Raw genomic sequence first — 27,834 nt, forward strand, 5'->3', positions numbered from 1 at the left:
CCATCTGGAAAAAATAAATAAATTCAGGCATGTATAGTGGAGTAACGAGAAGCATTATATGGTTGAGTGTTGAATCGACTCCGAGCGGGTGATATACACAACAGAGGGTAAAACAAAGAGAATGATAGATTTTTGTGGAAAGAACAGACACGGGTAACTCCTCTATTAAGCACCTCTTGATATATTAGTAGAGATATGTGATGTTCGAATTTTAATTCCTTCATATTTCAGAGCAGATGATAATTTATCAGTTCCAATGATTTAAAACAATGAAAAGATAATCAAGGTATAATAAAGCTTTATTAATTAATGGGTAACTATTACAAGGAGGGTAAAAAAAATGGGGTTGGCTACAAAGGCCCTCTGCTTAAAGATGGTTAAAAATATAAGGCTCCATTTTGCATGGATAATATACACTAAATCTACTGAACCATAAACTCTTCAAGCCAATGACATGACCCGGAGCTCAGGTATTTTGTAAAGCTGCAATATCAAAAATGCAATGCAGGCTTCAGATGCAAATTCCTTCATTGATCAAATAAAAATGGATGTTCTAATCAGAAGAATCGTCAGACACAGCCGAGTCAGAGCCTCCTACATTATTTATTACTCTATTTGGCATGCCATCTGAACCCTCATTCATAACATCTGCCTCTGAATCCTCCTCTTCAATGCCATTGTCATTGTCATTGTCATTGTCATCTTCAAAAGCATCCACATCTTCATCACTCATTCCAACCGAATCCCTATTCCATCTGTTGGGGGGGACACCATTAAAACCTACCTCCCAGTCTCCTTGATGATATTCCACTGCTTGAGCATTGTCATCAGATTCCATCTCTTCAGCACTATTACTATTGTCAGCAACCCCAATGTGTACAGGAGTCATGGGGCTTGTCTTTTCTCCATCCCATTCCTCATCCAAGCTTCTTCTTAATGGTTCTCTACCAATCTTGGAGCTACAACTGGCTGCCGCGGTATGGCCCAGCAACAAATCTTCAACAGCTCTCTTTTCCACTCTCCGTTTCCTGACAGTTCGACGGCCTCGCCCACCACCTTGTCCCTGCTGTTTTAGTTTGTGACTTAGATTATCAGTGACCTTAACATTTCGGCGGCCAGTATCTCTCTTGGAATTGTACATTCTTTTAGACAGCTTTTTACCCCGTCCTTGATCATTAGTCCCTCGTCCACGTTTATTGCCACTTCGTACAATTTTCTTAGGAGCTGATTTATCTTTAATGAATTCATCATGGTCAAATTCTGCTGGATCAACCTCCCTATTAGATTTGAACGGAGTATATCTTGAAGGAAGCTTCTGCCAAAAAGCAAGCAAGTTAGATGATTAATGTTTCATTAGATTATCATGAAAATTTTCCAGCCAAAGACCCAGACGCTCAAAACACAACAAAAGGAATATGTATTTAAGGGAAACTTGAAATTGAATCTGCTTCAAGTCACAGATACAAATGAAAAGTTCCAGCCCAGCTTATTCATAGCGAACCTTTATGACAATATCAAGATCTATTGTTGAAATAAAGATTAAAAGCAGTCTACTAAAAAGGAAAAATGAAAGACACTCACTATGTACTCTCTCACTTCTTTCTCCTCGCAAGGCTCAGGTCTCTCATGCTTTACGTAGCTGATGGATGAATCAATCTCAAAAAGCCTGAGAGACAAAGCAGCAGTGGTTTGTGGAACCCATGGAAGTACAGCAACTGATTCAGGATCAAAACAAGTATTTGCAGCATTTTCTGACACACTGCTTGAGCCTAACAATTCGTCAGTTGGAGAGAAGTTTGATGACAGAAAATCTCGCCGTAATGCTCTTTCAAATAGGGTCAATATCTGCTCAATGGGTCGTTTAATTTATAAATGTCTGAGTAGGCATTTACTGTCGATTTTTTAAAATGATGCAAAAATATTAAAGATAATACTTAAAAGAATTGGAAAGTGTACGAAACCTGTAAAAGTTCCTCCACGGACGATGAATTGCTCAACTTCACACCCCAATGCTTCCTAATATCATCTGTCCAAATTGTTCCAAATGCTTCAGGCAGAACAGATACCTGTAATCAAAATGTGAATATAATATACTTGTCAACGGTCAAAACTAACAGGACAAAATAAGAGGGTACTAAATAACATTTTAAAATTTTATTATAAAACAAGGTTCAAGGATAAGAATGCAAAGTTATCATTAGCTCACCTCAATACAAGCTAACAGGACCTTGAGCAATCTAGTTCGCAAGGGAAGTGATGATTCCAAAATACAAATATCTTTGGATAACTTGTCTCCACATTGAAATGCATGTTTAGAAAAATTAAATCCATTATTTGAGGAAAAAGTCCGGTGGCAGGAATTGCAATGGAAGTCCTCAACATAATAAGGATTAAGACAGATATCACAAATATCCACCTGAGGTTTGCATCTCTTTATCCCATATTTCATTGCACATAAAATTGATGGATTATAGCATTCTTTCCGCATCCACTTTTGAAATTCTTGATACCTTCTCAAGGCATCTTTTTTCTCGACCTCGCTTTTTCCAAGCTCGATTTTGAAAGATGATGAAGTTTCTGATGAATCAGAGTTCAAGCCATGAAGGGTACTGCTAGGACTGTCAGACCCAGCATTGCGATCAGGGAAGGGATATGTTTCATTAGCTTCATTTTTAATAGAAACTTTGCCTCTGCTTCCGATTTTGGCACATTGTGTATTCTTCCGAACATTTTCTTTAAAGGAATTCTCAATCTTTTGCAACATCAAGCGCAAATGAGATTCCCTGATCCCACGTGAATCCAATGATGTCAAAAGAACATCAAAGGCCTATATAGGAATGGTAGAATAACTAATATTAGAACAATTAAGACAAAGCATAAAGACACATTAAAATTCACAAAAGGATTTCAAAGAATCACAGATTCAATAACATTTCAGTGGCAGGCACCCAATAAATTAAGAATAAAGAAAAACGAAACTTTGAAAAGAGGTGTCCATAATAATTGCCATGAATAAAAGGGGCAGGTGTTTAATATCAGAGACTATCCTTATTGAAACCATTTGCTAATGATCAGATATTGATGGAAAACAATAAAATTGAATCATGAATTCAAAGGAAGAAATGTCTTGGGATGTCTAAGAAGAAGACTTCCTGTGTCCTAACAATAAAGATATTAATGAGGCATGTGATGATACTAAAAATTAGCTTCCTATTTACAAGGTAGGAACTAGACTAATTATGCTTACAGTCATTGATCCCAATAATTTGCATTTAGTAAGCCTGCAGGTTACTACATGCACTAAAATATAAGAAACATGTCAAAATCAATGTAGAATTTAGTTGATCAGATAAACAGGTATCAACTTACGGAATATTGAACAAACAGTTTACCTCTTCAGAATCAATAAGCCTCCATTTGCCATCATGATATTCAACAAAGATCCTGCCAGAACCAGGATCATTGCTAGAAGCAGATGCAACACACTGCCAATATCGATTACGTCTGCGATCTTGGCCAAGGGGTAAAGACCTGTAGACATACATCTCCTCTGCTAGGTGGGCAACATAAGATTTTAATTGGGAACGTGACCTTTTTGAATATTGTGCAGGTACCTGAGTCTGAGCATTGTCTGGACCTGTGCCAGCGCATAAATCTTGAATTAATGAGGACTTTTCGAAAGGTAGGCTCTGTGCAGCAGGAGCATCTCTTTGGTTTTCTGCAGTGCTGGGTGATGCTTCATTATCGATACTGTTAATATTAATATCAAGCAATGGACTTTGGTTGCCCTCCACAGCAGGATAAGTGAATTGTGTTTCAACTTTATTTCCAATAAGTGATGGAAAATCTGATTTATTAATATTATCATCTTTCAGACGAACTTTATCTATCTGTGCTTCTGCCCACATTTGCTTCTTCAAAGCATTTGATGCTTCCAAACGATCCTGAAAAAATCTTAAACGTCAACTTAAAAACAAAATACAAAAATAAACTTGAAGATATACATTACATGGGATTGAGTTCACCTCAAGAACAACACGGATTGAATTTCCTTCATTTGCCACACCAACCAATGCAACAAGAGCATTTAGACGCTCCTCTACACTGAGATCAGAATATTCTCCTTCAGCAAGCCCTTGAACCCAGGACTCTCCAGACTTACTTTCATCAATTTCCATATTATCTTCTTCAAGATTTCCAGTATTTAAACCTTCACATGCAACAGGTTGTCCAGTGACAGAACTGGGACAATCAGCATCCTTGGAACCATTCTCAGGAAAACAAGGCAGATCCGTATCAAACTCGTTTTGAATAAGGTCTACATCATGACCCAAATCTTCTTTCATATTTGATGAACAAATGTTTGTACCATCGTACTGTTCCAAATTTTGGTTTGCAGTTGAAGGATTTAGTAAATCATCATCTTCAGGATCTTCATCAACTTCATCACTTTCTGACTCCTCTTCTCTTTCAACATCATCAGCATCTTCACCAGCTACAAATCCATTTTCAAATATCTGAATTTTCTTTCTTGCTTCAGAGAGAATGGACTCAGCATCAGCAGGATCCTTTCTAAATGCAGCCCGCACACGATATGTCGATGGAGCTATTCTTTCAAAAAGCTTAGCATCTCTTGTCAAAGCAACAGAAATTGATGCTTCAGGTGTCTTGCTGGTCGTCAGGTCCCGAAGACCAGATTTCTGAGAGGAAAAGAGACATGAGAACAAAGCTGACAATTTTTAAAAGAACACTCTTAATATAAAGATAATCAAATCACCTGAATTTTTTCTGCAAGCTCTATTACTGTCAAGCCCTTGCTACCTTCTAGTGAGAGAACGTGGAATGCTGCAAATTTAACTGTTCCAGGAGTTAACCGGTGCCTTGATCTTCGAGGAGCTAATAGACCTTTCTCTTGCATTTTTGCCACTGCACTTTCAGCTGCTGAACCATTACGAAGTGTAGAAATGATATCTTCACAACTTCTTCCCTGCAGTTACAAATACACTTTGATCCACTTAATAAAACAAAGGTAGAACAGAAACAAATTCCATTGTTGATTTAACATGCATCCAAAATCATAAATGCTCAGTGAAAACATTCAATGGTAACTAAAAGCACATATAGAATCAGTAAACTAAAATGATATCATAAATATATTTCAGCTTATAGGCACTATAACATGGCAGTAGAATTCAAGCTGAAAACTGATAAAAAAAATAAATAAACAAAATGAACCTTGTCTTTATCATTTGGATATGACCATGCAATACTTCTTTTCTTTAGCTGCGGTCCAAATCCTGCAGACAGTGCTAACTGTCGGTAAACTTCTGGCCATGTCAATTGATTTAAGTTCTTCTGCCAATTTCGAATATCAAAGCCCCATGCATATGCCTAACATTAAAAATAAAACATTAATGGAGTGGAAGGCATCAAACAAAACTAATACTTGTATCAAAAGAACAGATAAAATTTTAGAAATATTTCAACTTACTCCTTCCACAATCTCTGGATGGCCACCTCCAGGATTAGCAGCTCCATTTTGGTTCACTCCTAATCCTGTAGAAGGTGTCCTTGCAACATCTTCAATGTCTTTTATTATAACTTTAAGAAGAGCAACATGTATCTCACCCAACAATCTTGAATCCTGTGATCCAATGGTTTGAATTTAACATCCATAATGAGCAAAAGGAGTGCACAAATATAGTTCATTTGCAGCACAAAATCACTATCAAATGCCAGATTTACTTACATAGTCATGAAATGCTTGTACAAACTCATCAAGAGTAAAAGGCCATAACTCAAGAACATCAGCAAAAGTAATCAAGAATCTCCAAACCTGAAATAGACCCACATAGCTTTCAATCCATGAATTCAGAATCCTCAATTGGAGTAAATAAATTAAATTAATAATTTTTTTTAATAGAAGACATACTATAAAAATAAGTACATCCATAGATTACATTTACATGAATGATCTCAGTCTAATACACATGCAAGGTTAACTTAAACAATATTCACTACCTTATACAGGTAGACACAAGAGCCATGATTAACCTACCAATTCAAATCATGAAGACCTGAAAATAGACCACTGCCAGAAGCTGTAAAAAAGTAGAAGCCCCCCCCCCCCCCTTTCTCTTCTCTTATGACGTACCAGAGAAAAATATTAGTGCCATCGATGTTTGGCAGGTTTTAAGTTACATATGCTAAAACTACAAGGAAGCAAGAGTGGTAATACGAACATACCATGAGAAGGTTGCCAACATTCTGTTCTGAGTTGATCCAGGGTTGGATAGCAAATGGCTTTCTCAGCTTTACACTCTTGGGTGGGAAAACACACAATGAATCTACAGTAAAATAAATATCAGTAGTAGAACCTCACTTTTTCTTAGTATTTCCAGATAAAAACTGAAGGTCCAAAGAACCCAAATATATAACATTACAGAAAGCAACATAATGATACATTGCTCACCCCTAAATGATTCAAGGTTCTGCAAAGTATCAAGATCAATATGTATAATAGAGGAAAGTCCCTTGCTTGCTGCAGCCAACTCCATCAATTCCAGCTGTTCATCCTCAATAAGCTCCATAGATTCTTTAGCTATTCTACGAGCAGTTGCCTTTTCAAGCGCAGCTTTCCTTCTCTCTGACTCTTTTTCTTTGCGAAGCTCTTCTTTTTGCCTCTTTTTCTCAGCCTTATTTAAGATAAACCACCAGAAAAGGATAGTAGGATACATTAAATATCCTCAGATGTCTAAATATAAGCCAAAAGAAGGCTATAACCATTGGGCTTATAACTTACCCTTAAATGTTCTTTCAGCAAAAACTTTTCCCTTCGTTCTATTTCCCGTCTTTGCTCACGCTTAGATCTTTCCTCTTCCCGCTGTCTCTCACGCATCAACCGCTCTTCTTCCTTCCTTCTTTCACGATCTTGTCTTTCCATTTCTTTCCTCAATCGCTCTTCATTCTAAAAGGAAGTGGGGAAAAAAAAGAGGGGTTAGCTAAAAGAGAATGGGATGCCTTTTAATCCCTACACAATGAATGGTGGCAGGCTAAATTCATTTCAATAAAACCTTTCGTCTAAGGTTATCTTGTTTCTCAAGCTCTTTCCGAATCTTTATGTCATAGGCTTCAACTTCCCTGGCAACTCTGGCATCATCACTCTACATAAATAAAGTTAAAAATATAAATCATCCTCTGCAAAGAATATTATTAACTTTACAGAGTTGAGGAAAATAACATATAAAATGACGCTTAGCAAAAATTACAAATTCCATCAATACCTTTCGTTTCTTCTCCATCCGCAATACTGGCAATACTGCATCATTATGAAAAACTTGTCCACCAGGTAAAACATAAGGATTTTCTTGTCCAACAATTGGATGATCAGTAAAGTGGGAGTTCATTCCAGTATTGGCTATGTTTGTATAAGATTCCCTTTGGGGAGAAACATCATTCTCTCGATGAGGAGATGGATAGAGAATCGCTTGTTTGTCCTGTTGAGACAAAAGGCGAACACGAGAAGAATGACTTGGGGTAGCATGAATTCTGGGTAGCTGTTCAATTCCAAGGGGAAAAGAAGGAGTTCTGGTAGGACCCTCCATTGGATCATGTAAATGTGGTTGGCTCAATTGTCCAAAAGCATCCGATCTAATGCCAGACTGGTTTGGAAGAAATGGATATTCGGGAAATGTCCTTGCCATTGCCTGGAGTGGAGCCCATTTAAAATCAAAATATTAGTAACAACCAACCAGTTAAAATAATCATCCCCAGCAGTACAGTAAATACAATTTAAACACGCATAGAATAAAAGCAAGTTTTCCAGTTCCTCAAACAATTAAAGGAAACAAAGAGAAGACTATATCCATATTAAACGAGCATTTAAAAATATTATCCGCATGACAAGAGACACCCATGGCTCAAATAAACAACACAGAGTATACCAAATAAACACCTCAGTCTACACATCCACACTTAACCCTTTTTCCTTTTATGCAAATAGTATTTAAAAAAGAGTAGAGGTTAAAGAAATGCCCATATCATAAGAAGTAAAGGAATATCCGTTAATATATACTGACATGAAGGAAAAGCATATAAAAAGGTACCCAATATTCATAAAAACCTCACACAATCAACATGAATATCACCTTTATCCCAAACTAGTTGGGGACGGCAACACACTGGTTATTCACTTTGGTTATCCCAACATTCACCTTGTGCTCATGAAAAAGTGGGATGGTTGGCATCTCCCCTGACAGGGACAGGAACAGCCTTTGGACTTTCCTCTAACACACTGGCTAAGGCTACCCGCCTCTTTCAGGTGGATCTCTAACCCAACCTCACACAATCGTGATTAAGGAAAAAAAAAAAAAAGATTTCGTACATGCAGCTCAATACAAGCTAATTTTACAGACCAAAACACTAAGCAGTTATAGCATACAGAAGACCAACCTTATTTGTTCTCGCATCATGTCTTTCATATACTTTACTGTCGTAGGCAAGACTGGGCCTCTTCTGCTGTTCTGTAACAGCTGCGCCAAAAGAAAATACCAGAAGTGTAAGTAGACAAACAAGGCACATGTACCCATCACAAACAATTATTCAACAGCAACTTATACCATAATATTATGGTTTCTAACAATACTTTCTTATTAAAGAGAATGGGCCTGAGAGATGGCAAGCAAAACAAAAGATGAACACTTCATCCCTCCAATCTGAGAACATAGTTTACCAGTTTCCACTTACATGCCAGAAATAGAAACACTGTAGTCAATAGCATTATCATGTTACGGACAAAACAAAACATGCATGACAAGTTGAGTGACGAGTTGAATTGTGTATACTAAAAAAATCTGAGAGAAATAAAAGCCCCAAAGAAAATAAACTTACAAACAGAACATTGAACTCAACACAAGTTCACAGTCATTCATTCTGCAAGTGAAAAAATAGCAACACAAGCTCAATGATTATACCTATGGGTGCCCCGAACGCATCCGGTGGCAATGAATCAAACTCAACTCCAAGAATGGGTCCATCTTCCCTCAAAGGCTCACCTAACTGTGCCTCCACACAAGCAATTGCTCTAAGCTCCATTATAGTCTGCGGTGACTCATAGTACCCCGGCACGCCCCGGCCGGGCATCACATTCCGCAACTCCGAACGGGTAAACGGGCTGGAACCCGAACCCGACCCGGATCCGTAATCATTACCAGGTTCATGACCCAACCTCGGGTCATCAGTTGGAGAATCCGGCAAAGGTGGTGCCGGCACCACCGGCTTCTTCGAAGACGAGTCCTTCTTGTCCTTCAACCGCCGGTGACAGAACCACATCTGCAACTGCCGATCCGACAATCCCAGCTTCTCCGACAGCTCCGCCCTCATCGTCTCCGATGGATACGTCTCCACTAATCAAACACACCAAAAAAGAAAAAAAAAACCCTAAAATTCAAGAATCACTGAACAAAATATTAAAAAAAAAAAAAAAAACTCGTAATTAAAGAAGAAAGGGAAGTGTTGACGAACAAGCATAAGCTTTCTCGAGCGTTTCAAGCTGAAAGGGGGTCTTCATCTGGCGCTTGGGCTTACTCTGACCCTCATTGGAATTCACGATTCTGCTACTGCTTCCATTGTTGTTATTGTCATTGCTGTTATCACCTGCATCGTCCCTCTTCTGTGTATTGTTTTCTGCCTCCGAAGCAGCCTCAGCCTCCATGGACGAACCCGATCGAGATCGAAACTTTTTCCCCTTTCAAACCCTAGGAATCCAGAACCCGCACAATAGAAGAAAACAAAAGCACGACAAGGAAATATATAAACTAGGGTAGCCCAAAAGATTCAGTTTTTTATTTTCCTAAATTGTGTTATCTCATATATTTTTTTCTTTCTATCTCTCGAGACTTCTCTTTCTATCTCTTGAAACCAAATTGGAAATAAAGGATCATTATCCTCTGATTGATGAAAATAAATAAATAACAACAATTATCAACAGAAAAATTCAAATTGAAATTAAAAAGATAAGAAAAGCAGCGTGTAACAAAGAATTGGAAAGAAAGAACAACAATGAAGAAGAATAAAAGAACAAAAACCAAAGCATGAAACAATAATAATGATAATAATAATAAGAATAATCGATAAACAAAAATAATAAACCAGCAACAACAACAACAACAGTCTTTCTTGACTACTATAACTCCACCACCACCTTTCATAATAATTCCTTTTTATTCACTTTTAATAATAATAATAATCTTAATTTGTTTTTCCTCTCTCTTTTTTCGTTTTATGAACGAACGGTGTGATTGTTTGATGCTCGTGTGAAACAGGACCTTAGCAAGTGCCAGCTAAAAAACAAAACCAAACCCGTAGAAGAATGCTTCCTTCTTTTGTTTATGTTTCTATTTTTTTTTTTTTTCTAACCAAAATAAACGCTTCACACTTTTTCTCACTGGCTAACTCTGTTTGTGCGCTTTTTGTGTGCTTATCTATCTTCCAATGTTGTTTTAATTTGGATTTGTCTTGTGTCAGGTTTGATTTTTATTTTGTTGAATTTTCTTTTGTTTTTTTTTCTTTCAAATGTAATTTTGGTGGATTAGATCGAAGAATTACTGTGTTTTTTTTTTTTTTTCGTCGAAGTGTGGTGCATTGGATTGGTTCATTAAAAAGTTGTATTTGTTTCGGAGGCTCGGTTTCGTGATTTGGGATCTTCGCATGCGATGATCGAATCGATGTTTCAGGTTCGTGTTTTTGTGGGCCCCGTTATGGTTCCTGTGGTCCCCACACATCATCAAATGGGCTTCTCATTGGACTTCCATTTCCTTATTTTTGGGCCTTGAAGAAATTGTGCTATCACATCTCATGATCATGGGGGGGCCAATTTTCTGCCATCATCAGATGTTTATTTCTTCCAACTAGAAAATTAAAAGGAAAAAGGAAAATATGCTTTTTGTGGTTGTGATATTTTAAGCAGAAAAAGAAAACGGACCTGTCCATGTGATGTATGCTTGTTTGGTGTTTGACTAAAATATTAGTTTTTCTAAAATTATTCTCAGAATAGTTACTTTACATTAATTACGATTAAAAGTATGTTGTTTTTCCTGTTGAATAGAGTTATGCACAATTGCTGGCAAAAAAAAATTAATTTAATACATTTTAATTAAATAATTACGCATTTATTATAATTTCGGGAATAATTATGAATTTATTGCACATTGTGACGCTCAAAATGGGCATCACATGTGACGCCCCAGTGAGTCGTCTCACCCTAGGAGAAGACGTCCCAATGGGACGTCTTTCATCTGATGTTAACACGTGTCATACTTTTTTCCAAAAAAAAAAAAAATTAATCATAAAACTTCTGAAAGTCATAACTTTTGACTCGGGTATTCAAATCAGGTAATTCTTTTTTTGATTCCACATAACTTTTTGAGATCTACGCAATGACATCTCATTTGACATATTTTATTTATCGCAAACAAAAATTTATTTCTCATTTGACTAGGGATCTCAATAGAATCATATCGGCATTTGAATTATAGAATGACATTACTATTTGCATTTATGTTTAGATTTGAATCATCAAGTTATTATTTACATTTAAGTTTAGATTTGAATCATAACGTTGGTATTTGTATTTTGTAATTTTGTATAGCTGCCTTATTCATTTCTGTACAACTATTCATTTGTGTCCATGGTGTTTTTGTATAGTTGCCTTAAATTAGAATTAAAAATACACCATGATTTCCGCCACAAGATGACGTCATTTCAGTCAACATTAGACAAAGTTGTCTAAAGTAATTTTAGAAAAAAAAAAATTATTTGTTTATTTTCTTAATTTTTTTTGTCATTTATGCAATTCGAATCACAATTCGAATTATAGAATGACTAAGATCTAACTAGAATCATATCTACATTTGAATTATAGGATGACTAGAATCTGACTAGGATCATATCGGCATTTGAATTATAGGATGATGTTACTATTTGCATTTAAGTTTAGATTTGAATCATGACGTTATTATTTGTAATTTGTATATTGCGTTATTCATTTTCTTACAGCTATTCATTTTATTTATAAGAAGAGTCAATCATTGACACACTAGATTAGTTTGGTAAAAATTCTATTACGAATTTACCATCCCCTCTCTTTGGGTTTAAAAAAGGAACCTTTTTCTCAGTCTACACTATTTCGTAGAATTGGGGTTTCGATTTTATTCCTTTCTTTCTTAAATTCCTTTTTGTCATTTATGCAATTCGAATCACAATTTTTTATTCATTAATCCTTGCAAATGAAAAGACTACTATGAAAAGACTACAAACACTATATATGGGAGGCAATTTTAAATTATGTTTGTGAGAAATAAAATATATCAAATGAGATGTCATTGGGTAGATCTCGAAAAGTTATGTGGAATCAAAAAAAGAATTACCTGATTTGGATACCCGAGTCAAAAGTTATGGCTTTCAGAAGTTTTATGATTAAATTATTTTTTTTTTGGAAAAAAGTATGACACGTGTCAACACCAGATGAAAGACGCCTCATTGGGGCGTCACAGTGTGCAATAAATTCGTAATTATTCCTGAAACTGCAAAAAATACGTAATTATTTAATTAAAATGTATTAAATTAATTTTTTTCCCGCAATTGCTAGTAGTTTTCCTTTTTAAAATGCAATACAATTTGGGAATTGTGAGGAATTCAACATTTGATTTTTCATCTTGGGATTCCATTCTCACACGGTTTAGTGATTTTTATGAGTTTATGGCACCGCCCCGCGTGCCAGTTGGAGTGTGAACTTTTTTTTTTAATTTCATCTATTGATATTAGTTCAATTTTAGACGGGTTCAAAATTAAGATTTTAAATTCTTTCCAAAAGTGATATTTGGAAGGATCGAACACATTTTCTTATCCTAGTTACTTATCAACTGAGCTACCATCATTTAGTGGTTTAAGTGTAAACTCCTTATAAGTTATTGAAACTTGCCGAATTAGTTATAATATATGTGACTTAAAAAAGAGGATTCAACCAATGATAAAAAAGAAAAAGGAATCAAATGAGAAGGGTTTTCAAGCATTGCTTTGAGTGTTGAAGGCAAAAGGCATAGGCATAGAATTAGTCAGTCTAGCTTACCAAAAAAAAAAAGAATTAGTCAATCTAATTAGATGCTGTAAACACCCCCTTAAGAGGTAATATTGGGAACTTAAGTTATCACATATGCTTGTAAATTTTAATATTTTTACAAAAAGAAGAAGAAGAGAATATTCTATAAACATCGTATCAATAACATAATTACATACCGCTTGATTAATGATATTATTTCCTTGAGGAAGAATAAGAAATTAATTGGGGTTTAGGACGAAGCTCTTTGTGGAATCGGGTTCTTTGACTTCAAGGAGGCGTTTGATATTGGAGAAATTTTTTTCCTCCAGGAATCATGATTTCTAAGAATATAGTGAGAATTTTTTTTTGCTAGAAATATTACGAAAAAGTTGTTTGGTAGGGAAAAACTTTCCCAAAAAAATTGGATTAATATAATTTATTCTAATTTGGTTGATTATAAATATTGCTGGAAATTTGAACTAAAATTACAAAATTGCCCATCTCATAAAAAAGAAACCTGATAACCTAAGTCGAGGGTAGTTTCGTCTCATAAAATTGTCCCTCATTTCCTATGAGGTGGGCAAAAATAAATATCATGTGGGAGATAGTATTTGAGTTTGGGAATTTATAGTTATAACTCAAATAATGGAAAAAAATAAACCTTAAAATATTTTCTCTTTTACTCATACCGAACGCAGGAAAAAAAATCACCCCACTTTCCTAAGATTTCTATCAAAATCCTCATATCAAACAACTCCTAAGGGTATCCCAGAGGTTCTCAACTTTCCCCATATTTATTGCAATATTAATTTTTATTTATTTATTTTGGTACAGATAGGGGCATAGCCCCAATGCAAGAACGAAAGGAAAAAAAAACAAGCTTAACTAGAGGAGAAGGCAACCTCAGGAACGCTAGAAACACACTACAAGAAAATTGTTTTTAGAGGCGGTTAAATTGGCATTTTGAGGCGGTTCAAACCGCCTCTAAATGCTAGGTTCGGCGGTTCATAAATCACCTCGTTTACCACCGTTGCGAGGCAAAATACGGCAGTTTTAAAAAATCGCTGGAATAACCGCCTCTACATGATAATCTGAGGCAGTTATATTAACTGCCTCCAAATAACGTGTAACCGCCTTTAAATAGTTAAAATTATATAAATTTTTAATTTTTAATATTAAAATTGTTATTTTTAAAAGTTAATATAATTTTTATTTTTAAAGTTTTATTTTTAATATAATTTTTGACTTTAATATAATTTTTTTTTAAATAAATATTTTTAAAAGTTAATATAATCTTTATTAGTTGAATATAAATAACTTATAGAATTTTGTATATGAGTGTGTTAGTGTGGGTTGTTATATAGAAGGGAATGGAGAAGGAGAAACAAGTGCCATCCAATGTGGGACTTCAAAGTGAAGGTGAGATGGTTTTTTTCAATGTGTAAGAGTCATCTTTGAAAATTTATATATAACATCTGATAATTCAACTTAAAAATTTGAACGGTCAGATTGAAGTATTACAAGAGAAGAACACACTAATCAAATTTGAGAACAATTAAACGGCGGAACAAAGAGATTTTCCTTTTTGAATGTCACTGTCCGATACACCATGAACCGCCTCTAAATATAATTTGGAGGCAGTTCTTTTATCCACCTTTAATATACATTTTGAGGCGGTTCACATGAAATCGTCTCCAAATGTGTACTAGAGGCGGTTATTAAACGCCTCTATTTACCATTCAGAGGCGGTTATATTAAAACCGCCTCTAAATGGTCAATGAGGGCGGTTATTTTAACTGCGTCTAATATACATTTGGAGGTGTGGTTTAACCGCCTCTAAAGAGTGGTTTTAATGTAACCGCCTCTGAATGGTAAATAGAGGTGGTTATTTTAACCGTCTCTAGTTTATATTTGGAGGCGGTTTCATGTGAACCGCCACGAATCAATTAAATCGCCGAAAAAATCGCCACTATGTAAAAAATTGGAGGCGGTTTAAGAGAAATCGCCTCAATTTAACAGCCTCCAAATACCAGTTTTCTTGTAGTGACAGCAGAACAACCTATTGCAGGGTCCCAAATATCAGCTTCAATAAGAGAGACTAGATCTTGGTGAGGAGAATGGAAGACATTAAGACCAAAATCCTTGCTAATCGCATCCTTTGCTAAGCAATCTGCACATTTATTGATGGATCTGGGAATGTTCTCACAAGAAATTAACATTCCAATCTTTGCCCAAGCAAGCTCAAATCTTAGCTATCAAAGGGAGCCTTCGAACGTCGTTACCAGAAGAGGTAAGAAGGCTAACAGTTTGAGAAGAGTCACTTTCTAGAACAATAATCTTACATCCCATATTCCAAGCAAAAATTAAGCCATGATAGATAGCCCACAATTCTGCCGGTAAGGGGGAGCAAGATCCCAAAAACAAGAAAAAACCACTAATCCAGAAACCATTAGAATCACGAAGAATGCCATCACAAGCGCCCTTAGCAATATTATTATTAATATTGAAACTTCTAAACAAATGGATTTAAAGATTATCATCGGGCATGCATGCGCGAAGGCTGCTCTTTGGTCATGTAGGTATATTTTGATTCCGTGCCGTTAGTTTGTGCTTATGTAAGTGGAATATGAAAATGATTAGATAAGATCAGATAATATTTTATAGCGACATAATGTCTAAAGTTGATTTGTGAAAAATAATAATGTTTTTATTCTGATTTGAGTTTATATGTTAATATTATATTAATTTATATAATATTGGGAAATTAAGTGATATATTTGTGAGTTTTAATATATATTTTTTTTTAAAAAAACCAATAACATTATATAGACATCGCATTGATAATTATAACTACATACCACAATGATTAATAATATTATTTCCTTTGAGAAAGATTAAAATATATTATTCATGCTAGAAATTTAAGTGTGAGGGATGAAACTGGCTAGGTTGAATATTAAAAAATATGATTGGTGCAGTCTCCTCTTATCTAATGGAAATAAAAGTTTCAAGACTTTACTATGGTAATCTCATTAATATTAGAAGATGCGGGCTTACACTTTAGAGGGAATATATTGATATGGATCCCATACTTAATAAGAATATTGTTATGAATTAAAATACGATGATTGATTAAAAGGATAATCTGTAAGAATCATATACATATAAGTATTCATAAATTCATTCCCTAAATATTTTGGGTTAGGAGATGATATATTTACCGCTTCATATGCAAGATCCATCCTAAATATTATTAAATTCCGACGGAATTCTATCAAGTTTTTCTGGTTGTACATGTAACAATATTACTTTTATCGAATATAAGACTGTAAACAAATGGTTTGGTATTTGTCATTTTAAATGACATAAGTTATGTCATTTTAGGAGAGGGATAGATACAGAAAAACAGAAATCATGGGAGAGAGAAAGTGAGTGGTTTTTTTTTAATTTAAAATTCAAATTTTCTGTGTCTGTTTCTCTCTTAAAATGACATAATTTTCTGTCATTTAAAATGACAAACGCTTTTCCCATGAACAACACAAGCTAGTTTGTTTGGGGTGAGATTCAATTTATTCAACAGTTGCTCAAGCAATCTATTCTCCATAAATAAACAAGGCCTAAATACAGCTTGCATGATCAATATAGGTTATAATGATAGAGAAGTCATTGTAGTTTTAGTCCAGGTTTTTAATACATCAAATCAAAGCATTGAAAAATAATATTCAATATAAATTGGAATTCCAAACACGATAATATATCAAATTGGAGTCGGTTACAAACATGAATATAATGTACTAATTAAAAAGAACTCAACTGTTATTTAATTAGTTGAAAGGGGGAAGCCAATTCCATGCCTCCCTGATGGAAATGCAACAAAAAGCATGCTGCAAAAAACACTAATGCCCACTGGCAATGCTGTGAGGACTTCATGAGTCTCATTTGATGGTGATGGAAAGAAGCAATTTATGACATCCTTATTAAACAATGCAATTGCTGCAAAAACAAGAACAGACATCACTGCATGCATGAAATCTATAAACCGCAGGCGATATTTTGCAGCAAGTTTAGGTGGAAGAGTGGTTGATCCATCAATGACCCACAAGCCCTTGAATGTGGCAAAACCATAAGAGATGTTTCCCTTCTTGTCTCTGAAGCTATCGGTAAAGGATAGAAGGAAGCACGAGACACCACATAGAGCTACAAGTGCAGCAGTCATGAACTTTGTGGCTGAGTCACATTTTCCATTATTTGTGAATATTGGGGACAGAAGTTGGAAAGCAAGGACGGTGCCTGTTGGTAAAAGGTTGACCAAATTGGCTGCGCACTTAAGTGTTTGACTGATGGCTTTCTGAATCAGGTTCCTCTCTGCTTCTGGCACCTCCTCCATATTTCTCAGGATGAGTGGGAGTTTTTGTTCATCATGATTCTCAGAACCAATCATTTTCTAATTTGATACTCCCTCTGCTGTTTTCTGTTTTGATAACCTTTTATCTTTGCAGCATAGGTTTGTTGAAAATATTTATATCAATGTAGGTAGGCAAACATGGGCAAATTCAGACTTGTTCAAAGTAATGTACGTTAGTTTAATGTTTGATTAAAATATTATTGATATAAAATCACGTAACGTAAAAGGAATAAGCAAAGCATAGAAGATATAATTGAAATAATTCATGAACTTTCCAACGGTAATTCAGTTGGCAAAGCTCAGCGTTTAAGGATCTGCTTTGTCCAGGGTTAAAATCTTAGTTAAATCAGATTTTTGAAATTTTTTAAGGGCCAGAAGAAAAAGATTCTTCCTCAAAAGGAGATTAATCTCATTCTTTTTTATGTGATAATGGTTTAATCTGATATTTGTTTTAATGAGAAGATAACCTTAGAACCGTATTCAGAAAATAAGGTGGTCGGAGGAGGTTGAGTGAGAATATCACATAATATCTATCAAAAAAAATAATTCATAAATTTAAATTCTTAAAATTGAGATAAGATATTCATATTATCAATTTTTTTACTATTACTTCACTATAGAAAAGAAAAACCACTTTTAAATTCAATAATAATTAAAATAGTTGTAAAAAAAATTGATAATATAAATATCCTTCTTCCTTAAAATTATGGTTGATGTGATGTTGGACTTATTTAATTATTGTTTAAGTCTATTGATGCGTGTACGATGATTTTTTCTATTTTAAATTCCGATCATGCATAAGACTTTGATCACCATAGGTTTGTTGAAAAGTCTTATATGTATGTTGAGTGTTTGATTAAAATATTAGTTTTTCTAAAATTATTCTAAGAATTGTTAATTTACAGTAATTACAATTAAAGGTATAGTTTTTTTTTTTTTTTTTATAGAATGTGTAATGTTATGCACGATTGCTGATTAGTTTTCCTTTTTGAAATGCAATGCAAATTGGGACGAATTCAACATTTTATTTTTCATCTTGGATTGCACGCGTTTTAATAGTTTTATAGTGTATGACACCATCTTGCGTGCTGGTTGGAGCGAGGACTCTTTCTATATTATTGAAAATTGCTGAATTGGTTATAATACATGTGACAGAAAAGGAAGGATTGATTAAATAATGATTTTTTTTTTATTGAATTTGGTCTGAAGTTTGGATTCATACTGGGTGATTCTTTTAATATTTTTTTATTTTATTTTCATGATTCGAACTACAAATTTACATAAATAAATTTCTTACCACTTAAACCAATCATTTTTAGCAAACAAATGAAGGTTTTGAAGCAATCCTTTCAATGCTGAAATCATGTCTTATTAGATGTTGTAATGTAAACACTCCCTTAATAGCTAATATTCAGAACTTAAGCTATCATGTATACTTGTGAATTTTAATACTGTTAAAAAAAAATCCAAGAACATTCTATAAACATCTCCTTAATAATTATACTTACATACCGCATGATTAATGATGTAATTTCCTTTGAGGAATAATAAAATTGAATTCAATTTATAAAATATGATTAAATATAGACTTTAATGTTTCTACGGTGAATGTAGATAAGTTATTTACATTCACTTCCAAAACGACGTCATTTTATGTTGACAAATTACAAAAGTATAATGAAAAAACTATTATAATCCTGAAATAAATTATAATTACAAAAATATATTGATTTTTGCCAAAAAATGACGTCTTTTTAGACTTAATGTAGATAATTTATCTACATTAATTACAGAAAAATGAACCCTTAAATATAATTAGGTAGTTCAGAATTTTTAATTTTAAGATAAGTATTCTAAATACTGACTCGAATCAAACAGTAATAATCGTTAACGGTTTAAATAGTTCAAATATTTTTTTGCCATGATTTTAAGATATATACATAATACTAGCTGATAAATGTCACCGTGTGAACTATCAGTCATTTAAATTCGATATAATAAAAACGTAGAACTCAATTTAGATGATTTATTATTCTGGAAACCTAGTTTCTCTTAAATGTATTTTTTTATTTTTTTAAAATCATAATCATAGCTCCACCGACCACCGGCCACTACGATATTGCTTTAAAATTACGTTTTATTAATTATTTTAAATTTTACGAATCTTGTTTGAAATGTGAGCTTTCATTCCGTCTAAATTACGCTTTTAGAAATGGAAGCTCTGTTTGACCGACCATATTATGAAACAATTTTCAAGCGGATTTCTTTTTTCCTTTTTTAGAGGTGGGAGCTATATTTAAGATTCTACAAAATTGCATTTACGTTTATAAAGTCCACTCAAATTTACATGTGTTACGTGTATTTCACGAGTATTTTTAAATTTAAAAGAAATATTGAAAAAAAATAGAAGGTTAAAATATTTTCACTCAAAGTGTTATATATGTGTCCTTGGGTTATCTCTGTTGAAATTGGCACTTTTGAGTGCTTTATCAAATGTTATTGTAAGAGAGGAAACCTGCATAAAACTGCTCATGCATATTCTTGTTGAGATTGTATTAGACAGCTGCATTCGAGATGAGGGAATGTGGAAATGTAGTAATGGGTGGATTTGGGAACCGAAAAAAGTAGAGACGCCACTTCTAATGTCAACGTTCCTAGTTGCTAGTTCCTACTCCCATGCCACATGAATGATAAAGATAAAATTGACATTATTCCAATTTATGAGTGTAGATATAAGATATGCAATGTTTCAAAAATAAAAAGAAAGATTGAACATGGGAACCACATACGTAATTTAACGTATTGACCAAACGACATTGAACACCACGTCACAAAAGAGGCAATGGTAACAGCCATAATCTCTCGGGCGTGTTTGGTAGAGTAGAAAAAAATTTTTATCAAGAAAATATAATTACTAGAGATATGGTGGGAAATGAAGTTTGGTAGAAAAATTAAAAGAAAAAAATTGTTTGGTTGGCCAAAATTTTACGGGAAAAATTGGGTAGAATTTTGTAAGTCTATGTTTGATTGAAAGTAAAATATAGGTGTAAAAATATGATTAAATTACCACAACAACCCTTGACTAAAATAAAATGGTAAAATATAGTTCTAGATGTTGTAGTTTTCTCAAACATCATAGTCATTTTGGATTTTTGGTCTCCTTGCTTACAATACTTTTTAGATTTCTCCATCTATCAACAAATACCACCTTGTAGATGGTATTATTCAACAGTATTTTTTACACACAAAAAATAAATATTAGGCAAATGAGTTTCCTAGCAAATTTTTTTAAAACATGATATTGGCATGGACATCAAAAAATACCACTTCCATTTACTTAGCTATCCTTAACAAAATCTTCTACAAACACACCCTCAATTCAAATTCAAAACGCAGTCTTATTTTAACTAAGCAAAAGTTTGTACAGTCCTTGAAGCCTGCTCCCTCATTTTGACCAAACAACGGAACAATGATTTTTGTGTTGTTTAGTCACTTTTTTTAACGAATTAAACGGACTCCAAGTAAAATATAATAAATCCGAGCCTTAAAAAACATATTTAGGAAGTTAATCATAGACTTTTTTTTAACGCCTATGTGAGGGTGTAAATGAGTTGGTCTTGGAGTTGTTAAAATGAGTTGTAGCTCGCGGGTTAGATCCCGCCGAAACCCATAAAGCTCACTTTGTGGTAAGATTTTCTATAACTCCCAAAACTTTTTGATTTAACGGGTTAGCTTGTGACTAATTCACAGGTCAAAAATTTTCTTTATCAAAAACATTTATCCTACAATATGAGATGAAACTACTTCCAACAATTTCAAAATGATGTTGTTTTTTGTATTTGAAAAAAATGCATGATTTAGTAATTTTACTTTCTATTTGTATCATGTAATTTTACTAAAAGACCTCATATTTTTTTTCCAAATCCCCTAAAACGAAGTTATTTTTAGAATTTCAAGAAATAATTTTATCTTATGTTACAGGAGAAATTTTGATCCCATGTATATAAAAATTAAAATAAATTATAAATATATTATAATAATATAAATATACTATATGTATAATTCTATAGAATATATATAATAAATATATACTTTAATGATTCAATGAGATTTTTTATTTGAATCGTTATTTTAAACAATTTTAAGTGAAAGATATTTACTTCCTAATTTATTTTATTCATTTTTATTTGGTAATTGCAGTAAAATCAACTAGAGAGATATATATATATATATATATATATATATATATATATATATATATATATATATATATATATATATATATATATATATGGGAAGGGTTATACTTACTACCTCCTAAGTTTACTACCCTTACTACCAAATTTCCCACCGTTAGATGAATTTTGAATCCAATGACTCATATTTACCTCTTATAAACCTTTTTTTTTTCGTCACTCATCCCTTCTCTCTCTAGGTCTCTAGGAACTGCACACACGCTCACCACTCTCTCCAACTTCCTCTCGTCATGGTTCTTTCTTTTTCGGTTCCATTCATCGTTGCTTTTCTTTCTTCGTTTTTTAAATTTCTTTTGTCACCACCACCATCCCTTACGGAACCATTCTGACCTTCCCCTTCTTCATGAACATGAACCCTAACATCATATCTCTTCATGATTCGAAGTCTTTCTCGCACCTCTTCGATACTTCTACCTTTCAGAACAAAATTACCTTGTCTAAGTTATAGTTTAGAATCATTATAAATACAAAATTTAGTTTCCCAACCAAAGCAATTGATGAATATTTCGTTTCTGTTGCCTATTTTAGTTCTAGATTTTGTTGTTTAACTTCTATTTATTTTTGGATATATGAGGGTGAGAAAGTCGCATATTGCCAAACCTGAACGTGCCTGCACAGAGAACTGATGAATTCTGTAAAGGACCATGTCTGTCAAACACAAATTTGGTCCTCAGCTGCATTGATAACATATTCAACAACTTCATATTTTACAATAGTGCAACCGTGCTGGACATCAAAGAAACAATTCAATGTTGATTGGAGATTAATTTTAATTGCACGTAGTGATTGAAGATTAATGCATGTTTTATTGATTTTTATCTTCTATTGATAAATGGGGATTGCATTCATGCAGGGAATTTCAATGTTGCCGAGCACATCCAAGCTGAAGAAAGGAAAGCTTTGAAGGCTACCAGCCATGTTCTAATGGGGCTTGCTTTGATCATATTGGGGCGTGTCTATTGTGTTTATTAGTTTGATGTGTACTAAAATTCCTGATATGACTGCTCATATAAGTGAACAGATTTTAAGTTATGGAGTTATAGTGTGTCTCTGGATCACATTTATGATATATAACTTTCTAGTATGTTATGGCCTAATCGCATAATTAACTTTCTAGAGCAATATATAAAACCAATCAAAGGATAAAAGCAGAACAGATCCATGGCAGTGAGTTTGCATACATTTAAGAAGCTGGATCTAAACAAGGATACAAAAAAAAAACAAATTGTCTGAAACAAGAAACATAAGATGTTGCTTGCATTTTCAATGCAGATCCAAATACTATGTCATATCTATAATATGCTATATCAAAAAGTATAACATCTTTTACGGTTACAAGTTGCAGAAGGTGTAGTAGGTTAAATTGTTAAGAGGGTCATTAGCATCTTCTTCATCCTGGGATCCAGATGAGGACTCTTCTTGGTGCGTCTCAAGAGTTTTGAACAAGGAGTTCTAGATGCATGTTCACCTTCAAGTGCACCTAAATATTCATGCTTGCCATTAGTTGCTGGCTCAGAAAATATTGTGCATAGCTCCTTAACCATCACTTTTTACAGTCTTAGCATCTGGATGTTTCTGTAATTTCAAAAGAGTTAATCAAGTAATTTCAAAAACAGATTTTTCATATAAAGCATCCATGAATTTTTAAACTCATTTTTAAGGGAAGACCAAACTGACCATATGTTCAAAAGTTTCCTTCTGTATGACCCATATTCTGGAGGAATAATGTACTCCTTTCTTTTACGTAATCAGTATGTTATTGTGTGCCTTCCCATATTGATTCTTTCAGCTATTAAGAAGAGGAAGAAGACACAACCAAACAAGAATGGTAAATGAAAATGGATTAATTTCAAAGGGAGAGGGAAAGCAAAAAAAAAAAATTCAGAAGAAAAAGACACTTCTATCACTTACTCTAAATGACATTTAATAGTGCTAGAATTTTCAGATTTGACAATGGTCTCTGATTCATATATAACCCAAAAAAATAGGATTTATCTCAAATAGCATAACAATAAAGTCCTCATCATCTTCCATATTGGCCTTCATTGAAATAAACAAGTGATTATTATATAGCCAAAGAAAGAAAGAAAGAAAGAAAGAAAGAAACACAACATAAAGGGAATACTGGTTTCAAATTGTTTGGTACTGATGGGTCAACTAGGGGGCTAAGTCAACTAATGAGTAATGACCAGAATAAGCTAAGGATACAACCCACTCTTTAGTGCACAAAATATTTCATGATCTCAAACTATTTAGGGTTAACAACCACAGCATAATAAGAGCAATAACAAACAATCTTAATAAATTTCACCTCATGACAGTTGCATCTCTTTTTATCTAAAATCAAATCAAATCTGCATCTCTGTTTATGTACATTAGGATTTTGAACAACTTCCGCAGCATGCTTGGCAGTGTCCACTTGATGACATAAAGTGATTTCTGGCACTTATCCAACAAACTCAAAAAGATATAAAGCCACAAAAAGTGTCACTTAATCATCTGTTATGCTTTCCATAATTCCCTTGATGACATAAAGTGATTTCTGGCACTTATCCAACAAACTCAAAGTTAAATCTTGCATATACAACATCCATGAATTTTTAAACTCATTTTTAAGGGAAGACCAAACTGACCATATGTTCAAAAGATTCCTCCTTAGGCGGGACCATTTTTTATATTTAATTAATAACAATAGAGCATAAGATGAAGCAGCATACCTTTTATAGATTTATAACTTTGCATGTGCGCTTATTGTGTCCTCGTTTTTTAAGTTTCTTATAGTTCATGAATACTAGTGTTTTATAACAATTTCTTTTGATCTTATCATACCAACCCCACAATCAGTGACTCTTTGACAATTCAGTTTGATATTGCCACACCAACCCCAATCTATTATTTATCTTAGAATAATGTTCGAAGTTCTTAGAAGAAGCTAAAATATTTACCAAGGGCGTGATGCTTGTCGGCATGCACTGCGGTGAAAAAGAGTTTTCCGCCTGAGTTTGTTGCTCCTCGTCGTCGTTCATGGAGAGCGATGAATGGTGACAAAAGAAATTTAAAAAAAGAAAAGAATGAAAAGCAACGATGAAGAGATAAATTTGGAGAGAGCAGGGAGTGTCTGTGCAGTTCCCAGACATAGAGAGAGAAAGAGATAGGGGATGAGTGAGGGAAAAATTAGGATTATATGGGATAAGTATGAGCCATTAGACAAGGTAATTTTGTTCTGAAAGGTAGAAGTATCGAAGAGGTGCGAGAAAGACTTCGAATCATGGAGAGATATGATGTTAGGGTTCATGTTCATGAAGAAGGGGAAGGTCAGAATGGTTCCGCAAGGGATGGTGGTGGTGACAAAAGAAATTTAAAAAACGAAGAAAGAAAAGCAACGATGAATGGAACCGGAAAAGAAAGAACCATGACGAGAGGAAGTTGGAGAGAGTGGTGAGCGTGTGTGCAATTCCCAGAGACCTAGAGAGAGAAGGGATTGTAAGCAATTTATCAGTAATTCATTAATACATGTTCAACAATGATCATTCAAGAACATGATACAGGATCTTTAGAATTCATGATTTTCACATAAGAGCGTACCTTTCTCCATTAGTGCGGAAGAACTCTGATGAAGAACTTTAATGATGGAAGATTGTTTCTCAGAGTCTTTACCCTCTGCTTTCCTTGTATCGTCTATGACAGGGATCTGATACAACTTTTATGGGCAGACCATGAAGGAGAGAATTCTGAGAGATAAAATCACAGAGACTCACCATTTTTCTCTTTATATAACTGAACCATGTCACCAGTTACGGAGTTTCAAATAACTCCCTGTAACTTCCCATTAATGCGAAACGTCAAAACGTCAATTACCATTAATGTAAAACGTTACCATAATGCAAAACGTCAAAACGTCAATTACCATTAATGCGAAACGTCAATTACCATAAAGCCTCTTTTATTATTTAATTAAACCGATTGACACACGTTACACATGAGACACAAATAGTTTTACATTCTCCCACTTGGCTCATGTCATAAGGTGTCCCTTCATGATTTAATTAAAATTCACTATAATGCGCATTTACTAGCCTAAAGGTTCCATACATTGACGTCATCATAATTCATTATTAGAAATAAAATCAACATGAGTCATGGCGGTTGTATGCTATCAAGTCGGCATAGTCCCTTCCATGTACTACTATATTGACTCTTCTTCCTAACATGATACTTTAATAGGAAGTACACATTATGTCCAACAATAATGTCTTCATAACGGACCACAAATATTTTCAATATCATCACATATACTTGCATGCATACATAAATTGAAAAACAAGACAATATCAGAAACATATATTCATCAATGAGCTCAGAGTGTCAATACTTTAATACATAACTATAATTTTTATCATTCATTAGCTGACATAATGCCCATTCTACATACATGACCAGTAAATGTCTTGGGCGGTAATCCATTCGTCAAGGGATCAGCTATCATAAGATCGGTGCTAATATGCTCTATAGACACTCTTTGTTTCTGAACCTCTTCTTTAACGGCAAAGTACTTTAATTCCATATGTTTAGCACCTTTGGAATATTTGTCGTTTTTAGAAAAGAAGACAACTGCAGAATTATCACAATAAATTTTCAGCGGCTTTGCAATATTGTCGACCAATCCAAGCCCTGAAATAAAGTTCCGTAGCCATTTAGCCTGAATCGTGGCTTCAAAGCATGCCACAAATTCAGCTTCCATAGTGGACGCAGCTATTACAGTCTGCTTTGCACTTTTCCATGATATAGCTCCTTCAGCTAAAAAATACAGGTAACCACATGTAGATTTTCTTGTGTCTACGCATCCTGCAAAATCCGAATCTGTGTATCCAATAACTTCAAGGTTGCTAGACCTTCTATAAGTAAGCATGTGACCTTTAGTTCCTTGCAAATATCTCAGAACTTTCTTTGCTGCTTTCCAGTGATCCATACCGGGATTACTTTGGTATCTACCCAACATCCCAACTGCAAAGCTAATATCTGGTCTCGTACAAGTCTGAGCATACATTAAGCTCCCAACTAATGATGCATACGGAATTGCTTCCATTTCTTTTCGTTCCAATTCACTTTTAGGACATTGTAAGAGACTAAACTTATCTCCTTTCTGAATTGGAACTGGAGATGATGAGCAGTTTTCCATTCTGAATCTCTCTAGAACTTTATTAATATATGCTTTCTGAGACAAACCTAACAGTCCTTGTGATCTATCACGGAATATTTCTATTCCTATCACATAAGCTGCCTCACCCATATCTTTCATTTCAAAGTTACTAGAGAGAAACTTCTTAGTCTCAGTTAAAAGACCAAGATCGTTAGTTGCAAGAAAAATATCATCAACATACAGAACCAATAAGATGAACTTGCTCCCACTGATCTTCAGATATATACATCGATCAACGATGTTTTCTTTAAATCCAAAGGAAACAACGGTATCATTGAACTTAAGGTACCATTGCCGTGAAGCTTGTTTAAGTCCGTATATTGACTTCTTAAGTTTGCACACCATGTGCTCTTTACCCTTTTCTATGAACCCCATTGGTTGGTCCATGTACACATCTTCATCTAAATTTCCATTTAGAAAGGCGGTTTTCACATCCATTTGGTGTAACTCTAGATCATAATGAGCCACCAATGCCATAATAATTCTTAACAAATCCTTCTTTGAAACTGGTGAAAAAGTTTCTTTATAGTCAATGCCATCTTTCTGAGTGAATCCCTTTGCAACTAGTCTGGCCTTGTAACGTTCCAAGTTACCATGAGAGTCACGTTTGGTCTTAAAGACCCATTTACAACCAACTCTCTTGCACCCTTCTGGTAACTCAACAATATCCCAGACCTTATTCTGTTCCATAGATTTCAACTCATCTTTCATGGCATCTAACCATTTATCACCATTTTCTCCATTCATGGCTTGTGAAAACGTTACTGGATCATCCTGAATACCCATGTCAAATTCAGATTCTTGTAGATATACCACATAATCATTAGAAATAGCAGGTCTCCTTTCTCTTTGAGATCTTCTTAATGCTATTTGTTGT

At 34.2% G+C, this 27,834-nt stretch overlaps 2 protein-coding genes and 1 non-coding gene across 4 annotated transcripts; 1 reads left to right on the top strand and 2 right to left on the bottom strand.

Moving 5' to 3' along the window:
- Nucleotides 1–287: 287 nt before the first annotated feature.
- On the bottom strand, nucleotides 288–10,451 carry LOC133287879 (homeobox-DDT domain protein RLT1). Of its 2 annotated transcripts, none has more exons than XM_061485563.1 (18): nucleotides 9,523–10,451; nucleotides 8,973–9,404; nucleotides 8,452–8,531; nucleotides 7,284–7,706; nucleotides 7,074–7,163; nucleotides 6,803–6,967; nucleotides 6,473–6,695; nucleotides 6,247–6,347; nucleotides 5,750–5,836; nucleotides 5,492–5,644; nucleotides 5,236–5,391; nucleotides 4,778–4,987; nucleotides 4,026–4,700; nucleotides 3,393–3,944; nucleotides 2,207–2,827; nucleotides 1,962–2,066; nucleotides 1,582–1,845; nucleotides 288–1,312 (listed from the first exon to the last, which is right to left on the bottom strand). In XM_061485563.1, exons 1-18 carry the CDS (start codon nucleotides 9,710–9,712, stop codon nucleotides 554–556), a joined length of 5,286 nt encoding a protein of 1,761 aa, XP_061341547.1. In that variant the 5' UTR covers nucleotides 9,713–10,451; the 3' UTR covers nucleotides 288–553. The 2 variants fall into 2 exon arrangements, with proteins under 2 accessions (XP_061341547.1, XP_061341546.1); XM_061485562.1 differs by having other exon boundaries at nucleotides 288–1,315.
- On the top strand, nucleotides 8,217–8,343 carry LOC133287931 (U6atac minor spliceosomal RNA). Its single transcript, XR_009748297.1, has one exon. It is a non-coding gene; the product is annotated as a U6atac minor spliceosomal RNA (small nuclear RNA).
- Nucleotides 10,452–16,916: 6,465 nt separating the features above from the next.
- LOC133287928 (protein DMP4-like) lies at nucleotides 16,917–27,395 on the bottom strand. Its single transcript, XM_061485632.1, has 2 exons — nucleotides 27,381–27,395; nucleotides 16,917–17,540 (listed from the first exon to the last, which is right to left on the bottom strand). The coding sequence occupies exons 1-2, from the start codon at nucleotides 27,393–27,395 to the stop codon at nucleotides 16,917–16,919; spliced, it is 639 nt and encodes a 212-aa protein (XP_061341616.1).
- Between the last annotated feature and the right edge of the window lie 439 nt (nucleotides 27,396–27,834).

This window comes from Gastrolobium bilobum, unplaced genomic scaffold (assembly GCF_033153095.1).
Source record: "Gastrolobium bilobum isolate Gb01-03AN ecotype WA unplaced genomic scaffold, APGP_CSIRO_Gbil_v1 utg12072, whole genome shotgun sequence".
In the NCBI taxonomy this organism is placed as follows: Eukaryota; Viridiplantae; Streptophyta; class Magnoliopsida; order Fabales; family Fabaceae; genus Gastrolobium; species Gastrolobium bilobum.

Excerpts from the sequence above, each read along its gene's own strand:
- LOC133287879 (XM_061485562.1), bottom strand. The coding sequence starts at position 9,712 with ATGGAGGCTGAGGCTGCTTCGGAGGCAGAAAACAATACACAGAAGAGG. Across the intron at positions 9,405-9,522 it reads GCTCGAGAAAGCTTATGCTT|TGGAGACGTATCCATCGGAG; the intron begins GTTCGTCAACAC and ends GTGTTTGATTAG. Across the intron at positions 6,696-6,802 it reads TGCTGAAAGAACATTTAAGG|GCTGAGAAAAAGAGGCAAAA; the intron begins GTAAGTTATAAG and ends ATCTTAAATAAG.